This window comes from Glycine soja, chromosome 12 (assembly GCF_004193775.1).
Source record: "Glycine soja cultivar W05 chromosome 12, ASM419377v2, whole genome shotgun sequence".
NCBI lineage: Eukaryota > Viridiplantae > Streptophyta > Magnoliopsida > Fabales > Fabaceae > Glycine > Glycine soja.
This window is the reverse complement of record NC_041013.1, coordinates 42,830,750-42,849,674: the sequence shown is the minus strand read 5'-3', so window position 1 is coordinate 42,849,674 and position 18,925 is coordinate 42,830,750. Positions and strand designations below refer to the sequence as shown.

General features: G+C 32.3%; 2 protein-coding genes across 5 annotated transcripts; one reads left to right on the top strand and one right to left on the bottom strand.

Moving 5' to 3' along the window:
* Positions 1–5,733: 5,733 nt before the first annotated feature.
* On the top strand, positions 5,734–9,323 carry LOC114378289 (beta-glucuronosyltransferase GlcAT14A-like). 2 transcript variants are annotated; one of them, XM_028336861.1, is made up of 5 exons: positions 5,734–5,973; positions 6,571–7,299; positions 7,440–7,494; positions 7,586–7,701; positions 8,354–9,323. In XM_028336861.1, the coding sequence occupies exons 2-5, from the start codon at positions 6,729–6,731 to the stop codon at positions 8,851–8,853; spliced, it is 1,242 nt and encodes a 413-aa protein (XP_028192662.1). In that variant the 5' UTR covers positions 5,734–5,973; positions 6,571–6,728; the 3' UTR covers positions 8,854–9,323. The 2 variants fall into 2 exon arrangements, with proteins under 2 accessions (XP_028192662.1, XP_028192661.1); XM_028336860.1 differs by having other exon boundaries at positions 5,735–5,973; positions 7,419–7,494.
* A 2,868-nt stretch (positions 9,324–12,191) lies between these two features.
* On the bottom strand, positions 12,192–18,805 carry LOC114379284 (protein SPA1-RELATED 3-like). Of its 3 annotated transcripts, none has more exons than XM_028337920.1 (8): positions 18,434–18,802; positions 16,960–18,083; positions 16,641–16,798; positions 14,862–15,807; positions 14,645–14,791; positions 14,201–14,512; positions 13,027–13,086; positions 12,192–12,943 (listed from the first exon to the last, which is right to left on the bottom strand). In XM_028337920.1, the coding sequence occupies exons 2-8, from the start codon at positions 17,866–17,868 to the stop codon at positions 12,752–12,754; spliced, it is 2,724 nt and encodes a 907-aa protein (XP_028193721.1). In that variant the 5' UTR covers positions 17,869–18,083; positions 18,434–18,802; the 3' UTR covers positions 12,192–12,751. The 3 variants fall into 3 exon arrangements, with proteins under 3 accessions (XP_028193721.1, XP_028193722.1, XP_028193723.1); XM_028337921.1 differs by having other exon boundaries at positions 16,960–18,041; XM_028337922.1 differs by lacking the exons at positions 12,192–12,943; positions 13,027–13,086 and having other exon boundaries at positions 14,374–14,512; positions 14,598–14,791; positions 18,434–18,805.
* Between the last annotated feature and the right edge of the window lie 120 nt (positions 18,806–18,925).

Here is an 18,925-nt window from a genome sequence, read left to right as displayed (position 1 = left end):
ACTTTATCTTTCTTGGACGTTGGTGTTATTATTCAGGAAAAAAAAAAGTTGAACAAGTACTGCCAAATACACAAATAGTTTTTATTGTTTAGATGGAGGGTGTTGAAAGAATTGAATTAAACAAAAAATGGTAAGCAGGTGAGGCCAGAAAAACAGACAAATTAAAGCACACTACAATACAAATGGGGAGAAGTGGCTTTGAGAAAAGTCCTACTAGTAATCTTATCCAATAACAATAGGGTTTTAGGGGCATGTTAAAGAGGTTCCTAAAAGTTTAATGAAAAGAATTATTGCAGACTCGAATTTTATTGAATTTTAATTTATTACTAAATATTTACTTTTATATAATGAATTACTTAATAGTATATGACTTAAAGAGTGGAATTCTTAATCTTTCTCATAACTAGTAGTGTGAATGGTTGAATTAGATTGAGTTTTAATTATTTTTCAATCTAACCCAATAAGTTTACTTTTTTTTTATTTTGTCATTCTAATTCAATTAAATCCAACTTTAATTGAATTTGATTGGTTATTGAGTTAGACCATTAAAAATTATTACATCTTTAAGTCTTGAAAAAAATTAAAGAAATCTTTAAATATAAAAATAATAAGGATATTTTTTTTACAAAATAATAATGATATTCTTAAAAATCAACATTAATGAAACATTGTACTATTCATAAAATAAATAGAAAAAAAAACTGATAAATACATACTCACAGTACTATTTATAAAAAATGTATTAGCTTACAATAAGTATAAAAAAATAAATTCCAAAATAATGTGCTACCTTAAGATGAAAAAATGTATATATAATTATCTCTAGGGAACTGATTTTACTTAGAATGATCTTTTATTAAATAATCTTAGTTATTTTTCCTTGAGCTGAACAAGTTGAATGAGATGTATTAGGTTTTCGGCTAAATCAAATATCTGATACAATGGAAAAGTATTAGGTATTCGACTAGATCAAATACCTAATATTATAAAAGGGTATCAAATACTTGACCTATCAAGTATTCAACTAGACTGAATACTTAATATCATAGGAGAATATCATGTATTCAGTCAGGATAAATATTTGATACTACAGAAGGCTATTAGATATTAGACTAGATCAAGCATCTTATAAGTCTTATTGACTACCTAGTGTTTAAGTGTTAGATTTTCAACTTAACTAAATATATGATACTTTAATATCTAAATGATGCGACAAAAAAACACATTTATATATATAAAGGTGAAAAAATTTTGGAGTTGAAAAAAAATGCTTAACCTTGTACTTAAGATGTTATATATGATTGTATCGTATGATAGGTGATAGGTAATAGGTGATAGGTGATAGGTGACTGTGAAAAATGGATCTCGTTTTTTTTGTATCATTAAAAAATTGGATGGAGACCTCAGACCTGGGTGCTTGTCACTTTGGAGTTTGTAGAGTATTTTGACTTGACGATCTAGCAAATTAATAGGGTAGAATAAAATGAACATTGATCCTGAAAATATACCCTGTTTTTACTGGTTAGGAAACACGCCCATTAAGATTATAAGCATTTCTGGTTGGCTGATTTCATTAAAATTGCACTTACTCATTGCAAAAATTCAAAGTGGCTATTGAGTATTTGGCTAGAAGTTATAGATGCTATGAATTGATTGAATTAATGGCCTAAAATGTGAATGTTATCCTCCTATTCATGATTTTTACCTTTTCCTCCCTCAAACTGTCATTGTAGTTTTTTTTTCTAATCCAATTACAATTAATGAGGAATATTAATAATAATAATATATTTTTTATATTTTTTTACACTTTTTCATAAAAATATACAATTTATTAAAAGAATACAAGTTCCACTCGTTTTTTTAAGAATTACTAGTTTTTACCCATGCAATTCACGGGTTAACAAAATGTTTGAAAATTTTATTTTGGACTTGTTTTGAATGTACTTCGACAAAAAATAATAATTTGTGCAAAACTACTGTATTTTGTGTGAATAATTTTTATTTTTTTACAATTACACGCTAAAAATTTAGTTAAGAAATGTTTGTCAAATATAAATATTATTTATTTAGTTATAAACTTAAAATAAAAATATAAAATATAACATTTTATTCAATATGTTAAATTTATTTAATTATAAACCGGAAATGTAAAAAATAAAATATATGTTTGTTATAGATAATTTTGGTAACAAAAAGGCTTCAACAATTATTCTTTTATCCTTAAAAAAGTAAAAAAGTTAAAATTATTCTTTTATGAGAGGAAAAACATTTTTTTAAGATGAAAATTATATAAAACTACAATTTTAGCCTTAAAATGAGTGGAAAAAGAAAAAGACATAATTACCCTCACTTCTACTTTTATATATATAAAGATATTAGAAAATTTAATGATAGAAAATGCATTTTAAAAAATGTTTGAGAGAATATAATAGGTTTATTAGTTTACGTTCCAAATCATTTTTTTAAGTAAATTTTATTTGAGTAATCATACAATAATTTTCCACCATGGGCAATTATCCTTAGACATCGCAATCAAGGAAGTATAATGAAAAAACTATATGTGGAGGAGCCTAGGGTATCTAAGAACCCCCAATTCAAGAGGATTTTTTGTTTGCATGGACACAATGAAAAATGACTTTGTAAGATGGTGTAAACCATGGTTTGGTATTGGTGGAAGCCACTTAAAATGTCATTTTTGAGGTATCTTACTTTCAGTTATTTCACTAAATGCAAACAAGGAGATGTTCCCTATTGTTATTGTAATTGTTGAGATAAAGAATAAAGACTCAAGGATGTATTTTTTGACATTACTAAAAGAAGCATTAGAATTAGTTCTTGAGTGGAAGGATGACTCCCTTACCATTATGTCTTATATGTAAAAGGTTGGTTCAATCATGTTCACTATTTATTTTTATTTACTTGACTTAATTTAGTAATAATTACTTTATTATTTTTTATTGTTGTAGAGACTTCATGGAACTGTGGATCATGTGTTTTCCAATGTGAGACATAAGTGAGTTATCTATTTATTTAATGTTCACTCTTGTGGATTATTTTGATCTGACAAGTATATGTTATTGCTCGTTGTTTTGGACCATGTGTTGTTTCTTGCCAGGATCATCTCTCATTAATTTATTTAAAAATTTAAATATTTAATAAAAGACATGCATATTTCTGTTTTAGTTTGTTCATTTATCGTGGTTGGTCATTTCATTGATACCATTTCATTTTAATTGAATAATTTTAGACTTCATCATTTCATTTTAATTGAGGACAATTTCTGACTTGGTTATTTTGATTTTTCATTCGTAATTACTTAATTAAGTTGAATGTCTTAACTTACTTTACTTGGTGTTTTTAAGAGCAGGTTTTGTGTCAATCACATGCTTAATCATTTCAAACAAAACTACAAATCTTTAGTGTAGACATCTGACTTTTGGAAATGTGTCAAGGCTTATAACAAATTCTTGTTTAATAAAGCAATTAAGGGACTGATGAAGGTGAATTCTGAAGCTGCAAATTGGTTATTGTCTGATGATAGACCTAAACATACATGAGTCAGACATACTTTTGATCCATTAAGCAAGAATGACCATGTGACAAACAATGTGTGTGAAATATTCAACTCTTAAGTGGGTGTTGATAGGAAGAAGACAATGTTAGCTATGCTTGATTCATTATTAAAAGGATGATGGTGATCTTTAAGAAAAGGTATGCAAAGGCAGCTACAACTCATTCTAAGATGATGGCTAGGACCAAGATTGTTTTAGACAAAACTACCCAACATGGAAGATCATGCCTTGTAACATATGCAAATCAAGAAGAATTCTAAGTTAAGGATGGTTACAACAACAACTTTATTGTTAAGGTGGCATGTTGTGATTATTAGCAAATAACGGGTTTGTCATGCAAACATGTATGTTCTTGTATTACTTATTTAAGAGACAATGTGGAGAATTATTGTGACAAGCCGTTTACAACTCGAATGTGGATGGTCTCTTACTTTGAAATTATTCATCTAATGTCTAATATAAATATTAACAACATAGATTATTACCCATTAATTGATCATCTTCCCCTGAAAAGGATGTCTGATGGTCCTAGAAAGTCTCCGAGAAAGAGTAATGTTGAGGGACCATCAAGAGCCCAACAAGCTAGGAAATCAAACAACATTCAATGTTCTACTTGCAAAGTATTTGGTCATAATAGTAGGACTTGCTAAAAGGCTCCTATAGGAAAACAAAAAAACAAAAAAGAAGTTATAGACATGATTACCTTAAATGATTTTAGTCATTATTATTACCAATGTCTCACTAATGGCATGTTTTCTTATTGGTTTTGTAGAAAACAAATTATGATGCTGCTACTAATGCTCGAAGTGGAAATGGTAATGTTGTCGAAACACATTCAATTGCACATGTCCATGCTGAAAACATTGAACCAAGTAGCACAAGAGCAATTGCATCGTCCATGCTTTAAACATTGAACCAAGTATATGCGAAGGAGTAGTTGCACCTGTCCAGGCTAAAAACACTAAACCAAGTAACACAAGAAAAGTTGGATCTGTGCAACTTCAAAACTCCAACACAAGCCAATCTAAAGTTCCTCAAACCCAACAGTTTGGAATCATTTTTTAGGTATTCCCTAAACCAATTAGTTTTGAAGCTAAAATTATCAACAAACTATTTGTGACTTATCTTATTGTTTCACTGTAAGGAATCACAGACCAATTCTGAGGTTGCAAGCCAATCTTCTAATCAAGATGGAAATATCAACACAATGAAGGTGCAAAGAAGAAAAGACTAAAATTTGAGCCAAAAGAAGAATTAAGAATTAGGATATATAACTGACATATTATGATTTTTTTTTTTTACAAACTCATTTAAGCATAGGCCTGGGTTTGCCAAACAACTTCATATTTCATTTTATGTCGGGGCTGTTTTATGAACTCAAAATAAAGTCATCCACACCAACATAAACTCACAAAAACACACTTGAAGGAGATATAGACAACACAAAAAACGCACCACAAACCTTTAAACCCCTACTTGAAACGCACCAAAAATCGCACGAGAAGATGTTCTGTAGGCAAAAGATTGTGTTCAGATTTTTGAGGAGTTTCATGGCCTCTAATTTCTAATAGGTTCTATGAGGAAGAAGAGGACATAAGTATCCAAATATTTCATTAAAATTACACAAATAGCGCACATGAAACAATTTCGTTACAGCGTAGAGGGTGCGGGTTTAATGAACTTTAAAAAATTAGGAAATATTTTGTAGGGTGAAAATATGAAAAGAGTGCAAGTACAATAAACTTTAACCTGGAAACTCATGAAATTTGCTCTATATTTTATGAATAAAACCGCATATATAGACACAAGATTAGTTGCTTGCCTACACGGCCTGGCATGAAAGAAATATTTTTTTATATTAAATATTAAATCAAATGAAATTACTAGAAAAGTTTAATTATGAGTAACTATTTTTTTGACAAAAATTATGAGTATCTATTACCAGTATAACTCAAAAAAAAATACAATTTATAACTGAATTAATAATTAGCAGCTACTACCATCCAACAACACACTTACATTACAACATTATTCTAAATTGATTATATATAGGCAAAAGGTCCAAAAAGAAATGGAACCGCTTTGTCTGACACGTAGAGATTTTGAACAAGTCACCCAATAAAAATAAAATAAAAACTCATTTTTCTCTTCTCTTATTCATTATTCACTATTATGTGTTCAACATTTTAGATCCTCACTCTCTCAGTCTCTCTCTTATGTGTTTCTTAGACGTGGACACGTCCTCCATCACAACATCACAAACTGGCGTGTCCCTCGTTTTATTTCTGCAGTAAAATTCATTAGTGTGATCTGCATAATTCTGATTAACACTAAACAGTTTTATTTGAGTTAAGCTTATCTTTCAGCTCGTGTTCTATTGTTCTTTGTCATGCAGATGCAGGTGGTTTCCTTTCTCTTTGTTCTTGTGTTTCTGCTGTCTCAAGGGTCGTAAAAAAAATTGAATTAGTGAATTTTTTTTATCTGGGTTTTCTCCTTTTTTTTCAGTTATTTTTTTTATGTTGTTTCTTTCGATGATCATATTGTATTAATGTTTTTAAACAACAGTTAGAGATAAAAATATATAGACCATTGTTTGAGCTAAAATCTACCTTGATTTAATCCCAACCAATTCACCGATTTGTTCTAGATCGTTGTTTTTCTAGCTATTGTGTTATGATAATCAATTTTGTTCCACCATTCGTTATTCTTTTTTTTACCTCCTTTTCTTCTTAGCTCGTCATTGTCAAGAACAAAATCTGTTGTTGTTTAATGCTTTTAATATTCTGTGGCACTTTTTTTTTTCGATTTTTTATGCTTAGGTTGGTCTCGTTTCGCTAGACATGCTTAGATGCGTATCTTCTAGTTTTGGTTTATTTATTGGTGCTTAATCCGTTTGATTACGGAACTGTGATTCCTTCGTTTATTAAATAATTAGAATATTCCCACAAGAGAATTATAAAATTTTTGTTGAATACAATATTTGATTTTGATTCAACAGACACTATTCAGAGGCAGAGATTGTTGAGAAGATATACGAAGAAGATGCCAAATATATGTGTTTTGTAGTGGCTGTTTGATGGTGAATTGGCAAATTGTGTTTTAGTTATTGATGGAATCTAGAATGTGAAGTATCACTATCCATGATAGTTCTCAGTTATGGGGTTCTTAAACGTAGAGAAGAAATGGTTATATCCTTTCATAGTGTGTTTTGCCATATGCATGCTCTTACTAGTCTCATCCTTCAACATGGATCTTGTCTCTTCAATTCACTCCATCAATTCACTGTTTTTCTTTCTCCCATCTCATTTACGCCCAAACCAAACTGAGCCGGGTTTTGTGGAGAGGAAGGCTTCTCCTGCTCCAGCGCCGGCTAGGCCTGTGCTTCCTCGTTTCGCTTATTTGATTTCAGGCTCCAAAGGTGATTTGGAAAAGCTTTGGAGAACCCTTCATGCACTTTATCATCCCCTAAACCATTATGTTGTTCATATGGACCTTGAGTCGCCGCTTGAGGAAAGGATGGAGATTGCACATAGAATTGAAAGACAACATGTCTTCGCTGAGGTTGGAAACGTTTTTGTAATCACAAAGGCTAACATGGTCACTTACCGAGGACCAACGATGGTTGCTAATACTCTTCATGCTTGTGCCATTCTGCTCAAGAGAAGTAAAGACTGGGATTGGTTTATTAATCTTAGTGCTTCAGACTATCCTCTTGTGACACAGGATGGTTAGTTTATTATCCTATGTCATTGTTTCTATTAGTATTTGTTCTGATTCCAACTTTTTAATATTACAACTTGTTCTGCTCAATTATTTTTAGAATAATGTGAGTTTATAATTCTGCAGATCTGCTATATACTTTTTCAGATTTAGATAGAGGCCTTAACTTCATTGAGCACACAAGTCGGTTAGGGTGGAAGTTGTAAGTTTTTTCTTCTCTTTTTTCACCTGATATAAGTAATCCTTGACATATAATTAATGAATTGTCCCCTCCCCCATGACATATGATGCAGTGATAAACGAGCAATGCCTTTAATTGTAGACCCTGGGCTTTACATGTCAACCAAATCTGATGTATTTTGGGTCAATCCAAAGAGACCTTTGCCAACAGCATTTAAATTATTCACTGGTTAGTGTTCTCCTTCCTAGCTTTATTTCTTTTTCTGGGTTGTTGTTGATAAGATAATATTACCTTGGGTCTGATATCTCATTAAGTTATGTGGTTCATTTAATTTTCACCTAGGACATAGCTTCTTAGGGTAGAATTAAAATATATGCTTGTGTATTTTCAAAAAACATAAGTTCTTACAATCAGTAAAATGTGCTTGGTTCACGAAAGATTTTCCTTTCGGGCTTTTGAACTAAGAAAAATTGTTTTTCCCCATTTAGGGTGGGGAAGTGAAGATTAGTCAATCTTAAACCATGAATCAAATAATTCTCCTTCTAATACACACCAATTGCCAAATGACTGATTTATGGCTTACCATCATTTCCCCACTTTCATTGTTATTTTATTTAGTTTAAAATCTATTCATTGACAGTATAAAGAATTTTTATACTGTCAACCAATCTAAAATCATGTTAGGGATGACTTTCAAGGTAGTTATTGTAAAAGTCGACAAATTTATAAATACATGATAATTTTTGATTGGTTGACAACTTAAAAGCCCTACACAATTTACTCTATTTAAAAGCCCCATACACTGTTAGTGCATATACCATTTACTCTATTTACTTTGCTTTGTGATGATTTTTGTTGAATTATCGTACCTACATTGCAGGTTCAGCATGGACGGTATTATCACACGACTTTGTTGAATATATTGTATGGGGATGGGACAATCTGCCAAGGACCCTTCTCATGTACTACACTAATTTTCTGTCTTCCCCTGAAGGCTACTTCCAGACTGTTGCATGCAATGCGCCAGAATGGGCTAAAACCCTTGTCAATAGTGACTTGCATTACATTGCCTGGGATGTCCCTCCTAAACAGCACCCTCACGTCCTTAACATCAACGACACAGACAAAATGGTTGAAAGTGGTGCTGCCTTTGCAAGAAAATTTAAGCAAGATGATCCAGCCTTGGATTGGATTGATAAAATGATTCTCCGCAAGAGAAATGGACTATTTCCACTCGGTGGTTGGTGCACCGGCAGACCCAAATGCTCCGAGATTGGGAACATTTATAAACTCAAACCTGGTCCGGGATCTCAAAGGCTTCATCGCCTTGTCGCGGGGCTAACTTTGAAGGCTAAATCTGGTGAGGATCAGTGTAAATAGATTCCGTTGGGAACTTTTTGTGGTTGGAAATGGAAGAGTTGGATAGATGAAGGTTATTCTTATAACCAGATACATTAGTATTCCAGCATCTACTTGAAGGGAGAAAACTTTTTGAGGTTAGAGTGCAATTGCACCTCATTCATAATATATAGCAAATCAAACCCAGATATTTATTAACTTAGCTATAGTTAGTTGCCTCTATGTGAAGTACCAAAGATGGCATGAGGGTCATCTTTCTTTTTGTAGGTCCTTTTTACCAATAGAGGTAACACAATTTTTTAGCAACATCATGATCCCGGAAATTCTATACATTTTTGTTTATGCTTTTTGTTACTTCATGTTTCATGAGCCACCATCTTTTTGATGGACAACAGAATTTGGATAATTAAATATTTAAATGCTAGGCTCAATCAGCCAAAAACTCTGCTAGATATTTATTTATCATGATCAATATTTCAGTGGATTATACATATCTGGATTTATACATATTTGTTAGTTTTCTCTAGTTCTGTAGCAATTATATATATTTGACTTGTTTCATCAATTTGGAAAAGATTTGTGGCCGAAGGAACGTAGGTACTATTAGGTAACAAGCACAATCGTATTCGTTCTCTTTGCTTATAAATTCTGGTACGTCATGGATATCAAGTTTCTTGTTACAGCAGACAAAAAAAAAAAAACGTGTGTTAGCCTTGTATGATTTTTGACATAAAAACAAGTATCTAGTTTGATGCGTGTGCTGGGTTTATTGAGGAAAACGCGTGCCAAAAACGGCAGTGGAAAGAAAGAAAATTCACTTTCACACTTAGAAGGAAATTGACTGTGTTTTTTAGTCAATATAATGAAATTGGAGTTTAATACATGCCACTAATATTCCTTCAAGTAACCTATAGTTTAAGAGTAAATGTTCATTTCTCTCACTGTACAACGTTGCAAGAAAAACAATAAAACGCTAACCCAATGTAGGTAGTACCTTTGAATACACGCAAATACTAATCTCACTACCAATTTTCTACTAATATTGCAAGATTGTCATAATATATATAAAATAAAATAATCCAATAATATCTAAATTATGTTTTAGAATGATTTGAAATATCTAGGCTAATTCATAAGATTAGTTTTCATAGTTTATTATTTATTTTCTTATTTATATGAATTATTAGCCATCTTTAAAAAACAAGTTCAAAATAACCAAGTGTTTAAACATAAGTGGTTAATGTGCTGATGTTAAGATTGAATCGTTCAGATAATATCAAGTGTGATCATTTGCGAAAACAATTATTGATCAGATTTTATTTAACTCTCGACGAAATTCTAGATTAGTCAGAAATTCTTTTGTCATGATGAATGGGAGGGTTAAAAAACAAAAATAATACCAAAGCAAGACATATTTCAAGGTTTAATAGTTTAGTTGTAGTTGGATTGATATTAATAACACAATAATATGAGTTAAATAATGCATGATAGATAAATTAATATTTAAAGTTTATTACACTAAAAATACAAAGAAAAATATAATTTTGAAGGCTTTTTTTAACATTCAAAGTACACTTGAATATCCAAATCAAATATATTATGATACTTAGGTCTAGTTTTTTTTTAAAAAAAAATTGAAATTATACTTAGGTCTAAATTTCAACAATGCACAACAATATCTATTGATAATATAAGTGTACATCTAAAATAAATAAAAAAGAAAAAGAAAATGACAAACATCTTAGATTAATTTTTCAATTTTTTAAATGAAGAAAAGTCATATCAACATTTTATAAAATAGTTTTCACTAACACGTTGTGAACAAAATTTTTTAACTGATTTTCTTATAGCCAGTTTTGTGATTTATTTAGAGCAAATATTTGACCATTTCACCAATTTTTCGGTCCAACCACCAATGCGACTAATCCGGTTCGGTTTTGTAAAACATAGACTTATTAGGAGTCTGATTAGTGTTAGTAAAAGTTAGAATTGTATATTTTGTAGCACATCTATCGCATCAATCCATATATTTTGTAATTTTCAAAATATAAATATTTAATTTCTCATTTTCCTCCTTCAATATTTAAATTCCCATGATTTCAACGTTACATAAAAACTAATTGTCCCGTGACTTGCACATACATTAAATTCATATTTTATAATTTATACAAATAATTTTTATATTATTTTAAATTTTTAATATATTATTAATTATCTAATTTAAATTTTAATAAATATGTCAATAAATATTTAAACATATTTTTATATACATACTAGCACACATGTTCCAAAAAAAATATATTATTATTTATAGTGTTATTCTAGATAAGATCTCTTTTCACTTTTTGGTGATGTTTTACATGTTCTTGTTTTACTTTCTTTTAAAAAAAATTAATTTAGTTTATTTTTTATGTAGTTTGTATTTCAATTTGAGATAACAACAATTGAATGAAATTGTTTAATTACAATAATTTTTATTTAATTTACTTTTTTAAACTTTAATCATCATCTAAAAATGTTATTAAAAAATTTCATCTAATTTTGGTTGGAATTGAAGGAAAAAATAAATTAGATGAGATAAATATATTAAGTCATTTACGTATGTAAATTTTTTGTTTTTAGTTTTATTATGATTAATTATATTTTAAATTAAATTAGTTCCAAAAATAACTTATTCATTAAATACTTTTTTGAATAAATGTCATAAGACATGAAACTTTATTAAAATAAATAAAATAATGTCTTTTCGTGATTAAATTTCAATAAAATATTCATGGAACCGAAGAATATATTTTATTAATGATAAAATATTGTATAATTTTCATTTACCATATCTAAATTTTAGTATAGTAAAAAGAATATATTAAATAATTTTGTATAATTAATCTATAATAATCACTATAAAGGATACAATAATTTATCATATTATTGTTGAACTAAAATATATACAAAATAAAACTTATATGAGAAAATAAAATAAAAATTAAATTCATATAATAGTTAGTGCATAAATTTAGTTACAATAATTTTTATTAATTTGACTGAAACAAATATATTATAATTAAGGTAACTATTTAAAAGATTACTATTATAAATGAATAAAAATAATATTTATTGTATTTATTATACATTTATTATTTTGAAGAAAATAAATATAAAATTAACATGTGACTTCATCCCATATTACAAAATTTTCTTATTTTTATTTATATACAGTAGATTACAAACCCATTAGCGTTAAAAATTAAAATAACTAGTCCACGGGTATAAAAGTCAATGGAGAAAATGGGAATATAGCTATTAAACACTAACAATTTATTCAATAATATTTAAACTAAAAAATTTAGCCATCCATAATCTTTGGCCAAGATTTACATAGTCATATTTGATATGCCACAATCGAGCATAATAAAAGGCATTTAATGTGTCACGTTCCACAATCCACATGATACAGGACATTCAATTCATCAAAGCTTGCACCGACTTAGCACATTAAAAACAATAGATACTTTAGAAAATGCAATAGATTTTTATCTGTAGATATTATTGAATTCTACACAAAAATAGTAGCTTCCACTAGGTGAATGTAACTATCAAATTGAATATGGATCATAACCGTGATAATAATCTGATATAGATTGTTGTGACCTTCACTTTTTTCCATGTGACACTATCTACAGGACCTTTTTTGGTTTTCCACGTGATCAATCTCACTCTTCTCTTTAACTGCTTCCGCTATGAACTACTAATGCAAAAATTTGTTATGTTACAACTTACAAATAATAATCAAGGAATCTATATACCCCTTTGTAAAGCATTCAGTGGCAACAGAAGCTAATCTTAAGCATAGGTTCTGTCACCTCATGCTCAGCAAACAATGTATCATTTTGTAGTAGATTGCTGTGTAGAGGCCAACAACTTAAACCATCTCCAGAATTTTGACATTCCCTGTGGAATTTGCAGCGAGCAAGGTGGACGATGACTGGCCGCGCCAACAGACTGAGGACACGAACTGCACAGCATCGTCCACTTCGTTGCCAGAAAGAGGGTCTGTGTTCTGAAACTTGAATGACAATGCTGGCATGGGGAAGGCCTTGTGGTATATGAACACCTAATCCACACAGAAGGTTACCTTCAGTAGTAATGTAAAATCAATAGGAAAAGAAAACTGATAGAAAAGGACATGTGAAATACCTCATTTGTCTCTGAACCAGTGGCAATGTAACCATCAGATACTGATAACCCCACAAAGTTCTGCAAGACAAAGGAAGATGCATCAGCAGGATATTCTATGGTTCCTCAAAATTGAAAAATGGCTTACATAAAAATGTTTGGAAATTGATAATAAATGAGCTTAATTTTTTGTTATTGCTATCTTTTGTTCTGGAGTTGGTTGTAATCTCCGTTGGAAGGGATCCCTTGGTATCATTGGTTATTAAGTATTTGTATCAGCAGACATATAAATACACAATAACCTTCGGTCTGTCTTTGTAATTTTTATGGTACTTCTGGTACCTTAACCTTAATATATTTTTGCCAATAAAAAAAAATTGAACAGAATACGGATCTCAAACTTAGAGAACAAGATATGCTACACCGTGAACAAGGATTAAAGCAGAAGTAGCTATTAACAGAAAAGGACACAGTGAATGCCACTAGACCATGAACACTGAACAGGCATTGTTGTAGAGCGAAATTGCAAAGGAGCCAAAGATTCTAATTGCTATCATCCTTAATAATTCATCATGTTGTTTCAAAGGATTAAAATGTCTAACATTTATTTTCCAACTCTCTGTGAATATTGAATTGGATGATGGCTCCTGACTACGTTAAAAGCTAACGAAAAAGACTGGTTCAAACCTCTTAGGTATAAACACCCAAAAGAGCTTGGAGGAGGAGATAAATGAGAGGTGTGTAATGGGGCTACTGTTTGGGTGATGAGGGAATCATTACTCAAATGCCTCGTTTTATATTACAACATAATGACCAAAAAAGAAGTTTTATACTTATGCACTGGATACATTTTATTTTTACCCACAAACAAGATTAGGAATCAGGCAGTCTAAATTATCACACAGCTGTGACTATAAACTCCATTCACTGAGAGAAACATTAATTTGGGGGTGGGAGACTCTTGCACACACACACAAAAGTGGTATCAGGCTCATTGCCTAAAATATGACAATAGTTATATATTTGGCTATAAGTAATCTTGCCTTGTTTTTTTGGTGGCGGGGGGTTGGTTGATAAAAACGCCTACTTATTTATCCTCAACATATGGCTGACCATAATAAAACAAACCCTTGGGCAAATATAACTAAAAACTCATGGCAGTGAAGACACAAGTTACTTTTGTCTGCAGATATACCTTAACATTCGCGTGACCAGTGAATGATTGAATCGGTGAGTCTATAACTCGAGATGCACATGTAGACAAATCCCAAAGCTTCAAAGTGTTATCTGTGGAAGCAGAGACAAGGTTCACAGTGTCTACAAACTTGATGTAGCTCACAGTCTTGTTATGTCCAACTAAAGTACAAAGTGGCATTTTAAGGTTGCGAAGATCATAGTAATATATTCGGTGATCTGCTGAACCAAAAGCAAGGAAACGAGCAGAATCCAGGGGGAACTGAACGCAGCAAACATTTGCCTTGGTTTTGATGGTACCAACACTAACTCCCTGCAGAAACATCCCAGGTGAGAGAAACAACTCATTATACATCCCGCATAATATACATAAAACATGCAACAGATGACTGCAGTACGTTTAGTTTCAAAGCTGACATTCCACCAAGTGCAAAAATGGAATTGCCTGATTGATACTCCATAGCTTGACAGAACCGTCATCGCTCCCACTTGCCAACATTGTTGGGTCTGCTGATGAGAAATCAATGGACCACACCCGCCGCTCGTGCTCCCTCATTTCAGAGATTACTTGACTTCTTGTCACATCCCATAACTGAATAAGAAGAGAAGTTACAATACTGCTATACATACCATAAACAATTTATTGATGGCAATCGACTTACCTGTACAACACCTTCAAAGTTGCTTGAAGCAATTTGACTTTTGATGTATGTATTCCAACATATACTGCTTAACTTTGACCTGCTAGCCATCTCCACAACTGGATAGTGGATATCACGATCCTCATTTATTATTGAATCACATTCAAACACTTTAATTTTCTTATTCACACCCGCGGTAGCGAAAAATTCTCCATCACGATCAAAGCTGAGTGAGCATACTAGGTTGGAAGAATGCAAAAGATCTCCTTGCTTTAGGTCAGCCTTAACCTTTAGCTTACTGAATGATAAATACTTGCACAAACCCTCAAGAAAAGGATTTATCCAAGCACTTGCACCCTCCCTGCACTGCTCTTTAGATTTCAAGTCATTGATGCAACTTCTTTCAGTCACGACAACAGACCCTCTACCATCACTTGTTACAGGTGGATGTCTAACCGCCAGTTTCCCAGAGGAATAGGCTGGTCTACATCGTGTTAAAAAGTAAGCTGACTCAAGTTTCTTAAAGTTCTTCATTAGTCGTGAACTTTTTGAAAGAAAACTTCCGTTACTTTTCTGATCATCCCCTACATCATCGTCACATTCCTCAATGTTTTTAACATCCATCCCTAGTCTGACTCGTTTTCTAGTCCCTAGAAAAGCAGAATCCTCACTATCAACAAATGTCATGGATGGGAAACTTGATGCTGAACGCTCATCACTCCCCAGTTCAGCACCAGTAATCTCTTTAAATCTAACGTGCTGCTTGGTCACTTCTTCAATATCTGAACACAGAAAAGAGACAGTATGTTGCAACTTCTCAGCAACTTCCTGTTTTCTCTGTTGAAGTAACAAAAGGAACTCTAACAACAACTCCTGATCCTCTATCCTTTGCCTCAGCTCTATCGCTGCTTCACGTTCTTCCGTATCATCTCTCTGTTCATTAAGGAACTCGCTCTGCAACAACTCCCTGCTAGGCAAGTAAACAAATGGTTTAAAAAATGTGTAATGTTTATTACAGGATTAAAAATGGTTTGATCAGTCAGGCACTTGATTCTTAGCTACTATATTATATAACTCTATGGAATCTGCTCAGATGAAAAAAATTAAGAAACATAACTCATAACAGAGAACGAGGATAAAACAGTATAAATTTTGCAAACACTAAATGTATCAATTTAGCATATGGTGCAAGGATTTGCTGAGTCTTCCTATGACACAAAAGCCAACTGAAGCCTCAAGTTCCCATGAATGCTTAAAGATAGAAGTATTAAAAACTCTTATTTAGCATAGAAATTCCTAAACATATTTCAACAAGTCAGCAAATTTTATCCAATATTGTCATATTTGTTTTGGCAAATGATTTATTACCGACCACCTTCAGCAAAAATATCATATAGAAAACTTATAAACAAAACTGATACAAGCCAACAGCGCAAAATTAGTGTAAAAGTTATCACATGATTATGTTCAAGTTTATCTTATATTATTTACGAACCTATCTAATTAGTTTCTCAAATAGCACTTCATAGTGAGCTTTGTATCCAAGAGATAAGTAGATCCTACATCTTGAAGCTTAAATAATCAGGAAACTTAACGTAAAATCAGCTTCTAAGGACCTAATTTGAAATAAATTGCCAATTAGCAGAATCGAAACTTTTTAACATCTCATGAATTGAAAAAATAGAAAACAAAAAGGGAAAAGAAAACCAGGCATTCAGATGGCAGGCAAATGGGACATGTCACAAACAATTTGGATATGTAATAAGCAAAAAGTAAAAACCATGTGATGAAGATAATTACCCAAGTGTTGGACGACTCTTAGGGTCAGGATGCAGTAACCATAAGCAAAATGAAGCTTCTTTAGGCCACTTTAGAAGTAACTGTGGAGGAAGAACTCTGTGTCTAAGGCTAGACATGGTTCTACTCTTTTCTTCTCTTGAGCTGAGCGGACAAAATAGCTGCAACATGTAAGGTAATCAAATTAGAGTACATCAAAATGTAAATAGGGTCTTCCAACACTATATCTTACTTCCTTTGTAACAAAAAATATAAGATAAAGTATACCAAGTACCCTATTAAAATATAAGAACTTCAGAATTGAACAATTTCTGTTACGAACCTCAAAAAGGAGAACCCCCAATCGATAAACGTCTGAAGCACAAGAACTAGATTCACCAGCACCCTCTTCAGGACTAGTGTACCAACTCATCTCCATTAGTAGTATCTGTTTCATTGGAAATGATTGCTTCTTTCCTTCTACTTCTTCATCCTTTCTCCTATCTTTCATTTTATTTTCTTCTGTTTCTTCTATCAATGATGCACGAGCTGCATACACGGCACTCGACAGCATGCAACTAGAATCTGACCGAGCAGGGGTGGTTGAAGTCTTGATGGGCATAAAATCTTCACTTCCCAAACTCTGCTGATGCATATCATGGGGACAGAGAGATGTTGGAGTTTTAACCTCACCGCCTTGGTTGTTCATTCCATCTCCTAAAGAATCCGATCCAGTATCTGAACAAGATGCTGATTCAATAAACGAGATATGGTTGAAAGATGACATGACGAAGCAGGAAGGCCTCACATTGTGAACTACAACTCCTTGAGAATGTGCTACACTAACGATCTCTACTATTTGCCTAAATATGTGCAAGCATTCAAAGGCATCCACCGATCGTTCAGGTTTATCCAACCATTGCCTCAAGCTAATATCACCCCATTCTACAGCACAGAAAAAGGGGTCAACCTCCACCTCATCCTCACACAACCCCGAAAACCCGCCACCCAAATTTTTAGGCTGACCGCTTTGAGCCAACAGAACCCTATCCCTTTCCTTTCTAAACCCCGAATCCTGTGATGCCTCACCCGAAAAGGGGTTCCTTTGAGGACAATGAACCCTTTGGTTCCTATCTGAGACTCCGGAACTATTCAAGGCCCTAGAACTGCCAGAATTGTGAAAAGCAGACCCAGAAGAACCCTCCATCTTCACCCAGCTAGAATTGCATGTAGGCCAAGTAAAACAACACATCCAAAAACTGTGGTCCTCCTCCAACTTGCCTCACACCCTTGCACCTCCACCATCACCGTTATAACTCAAACTCATTTCATTAACTCAAGAAAAAGCACAGACTCCAATATCAATCAAGATCAACCTCTCAACCTTTTTTTCACACCGAACACGATCACAACTTCCTGTTAGGTCTGCACCATGGATTCACAAACTCTTCAGTATGCAATCTATCCCTTCATATACAAAAAAAATAAACCAATATAAATTTAAAAAGAATTAAAAAAAAAGGCAAACTTTTTAAAAGGGGTATATTAAAATTCAGCAAACCAAACCAAGCCAACAAAAATAAACAGTACATCTACAAAGGTTAAAGTTTTCTCAAGTCCAACACTAGGAAAAACAAACATAGACCCTCCAAAAAAAGTACCGAACTTTATCCAAATTGATCAGAATTTCCCACCACCCACCCATCAGAGTTAATAAATGAGCAGATAGATAGAGAGACACATGTAATAGAGACAGAGAGACAAGAGAGAAAGAAGAAGAGATAGAAAAAGAGAGAGAGAGAGAGAGAGAGATGTACCAGTGTCACCATAGGAGGATCTCCTGTTTCAGCTAGGCCAACCTCACAACAGAGCCACACAGCAAAAACTTTCTAGTTGCACACACAAGCACACTGAAGCTCCACAGCCTCATAAATTCCCAACATTTCTCTTATTATAGGAAAATCAGAAGAAAAAAAGAAAAAGAACACAATAAAAATAAAAATAAAAACAAAAGTACAGAACAAACAAAAACCTCCCCCACACAAACAATTATAGTAATATAAAAAACTAATTTTGGAATATAAAAAAATCAAGAATCGTTTGAGAGTTAACCAAAGTAAACTCTGCCGTATTTTGCATACTCTACTCTTAGGAGCCTCTCCTTTTGTTTCCTCATTTGGTATCAATTTTGTTAATTTAATTTTGTTACCCTTAGAGCTATAGTAACTTATAAAGCCTTGAGGAAGGGGCATTTATTTCCTCTTCATCTTCGTTATCTTCCCTCTATGTTATACGTGGCACCACCATGG

Bases quoted from the DNA above. Each gene is read 5' to 3' on its own strand.
- LOC114378289 (XM_028336860.1), top strand. From the start codon at position 6,729: ATGGGGTTCTTAAACGTAGAGAAGAAATGGTTATATCCTTTCATAGTG. The intron at 7,300-7,418 runs GTTAGTTTATTA...ATAATTCTGCAG, and splicing joins TCCTCTTGTGACACAGGATG to ATCTGCTATATACTTTTTCA. The intron at 7,495-7,585 runs GTAAGTTTTTTC...CATATGATGCAG, and splicing joins AGTCGGTTAGGGTGGAAGTT to TGATAAACGAGCAATGCCTT.
- LOC114379284 (XM_028337920.1), bottom strand. From the start codon at position 17,868: ATGTGTTGTTTTACTTGGCCTACATGCAATTCTAGCTGGGTGAAGATG. The intron at 15,808-16,640 runs GTAATTATCTTC...CTTGCCTAGCAG, and splicing joins AAGAGTCGTCCAACACTTGG to GGAGTTGTTGCAGAGCGAGT. The intron at 14,513-14,644 runs GCAATTCCATTT...ATGTTTCTGCAG, and splicing joins AGCTATGGAGTATCAATCAG to GGAGTTAGTGTTGGTACCAT.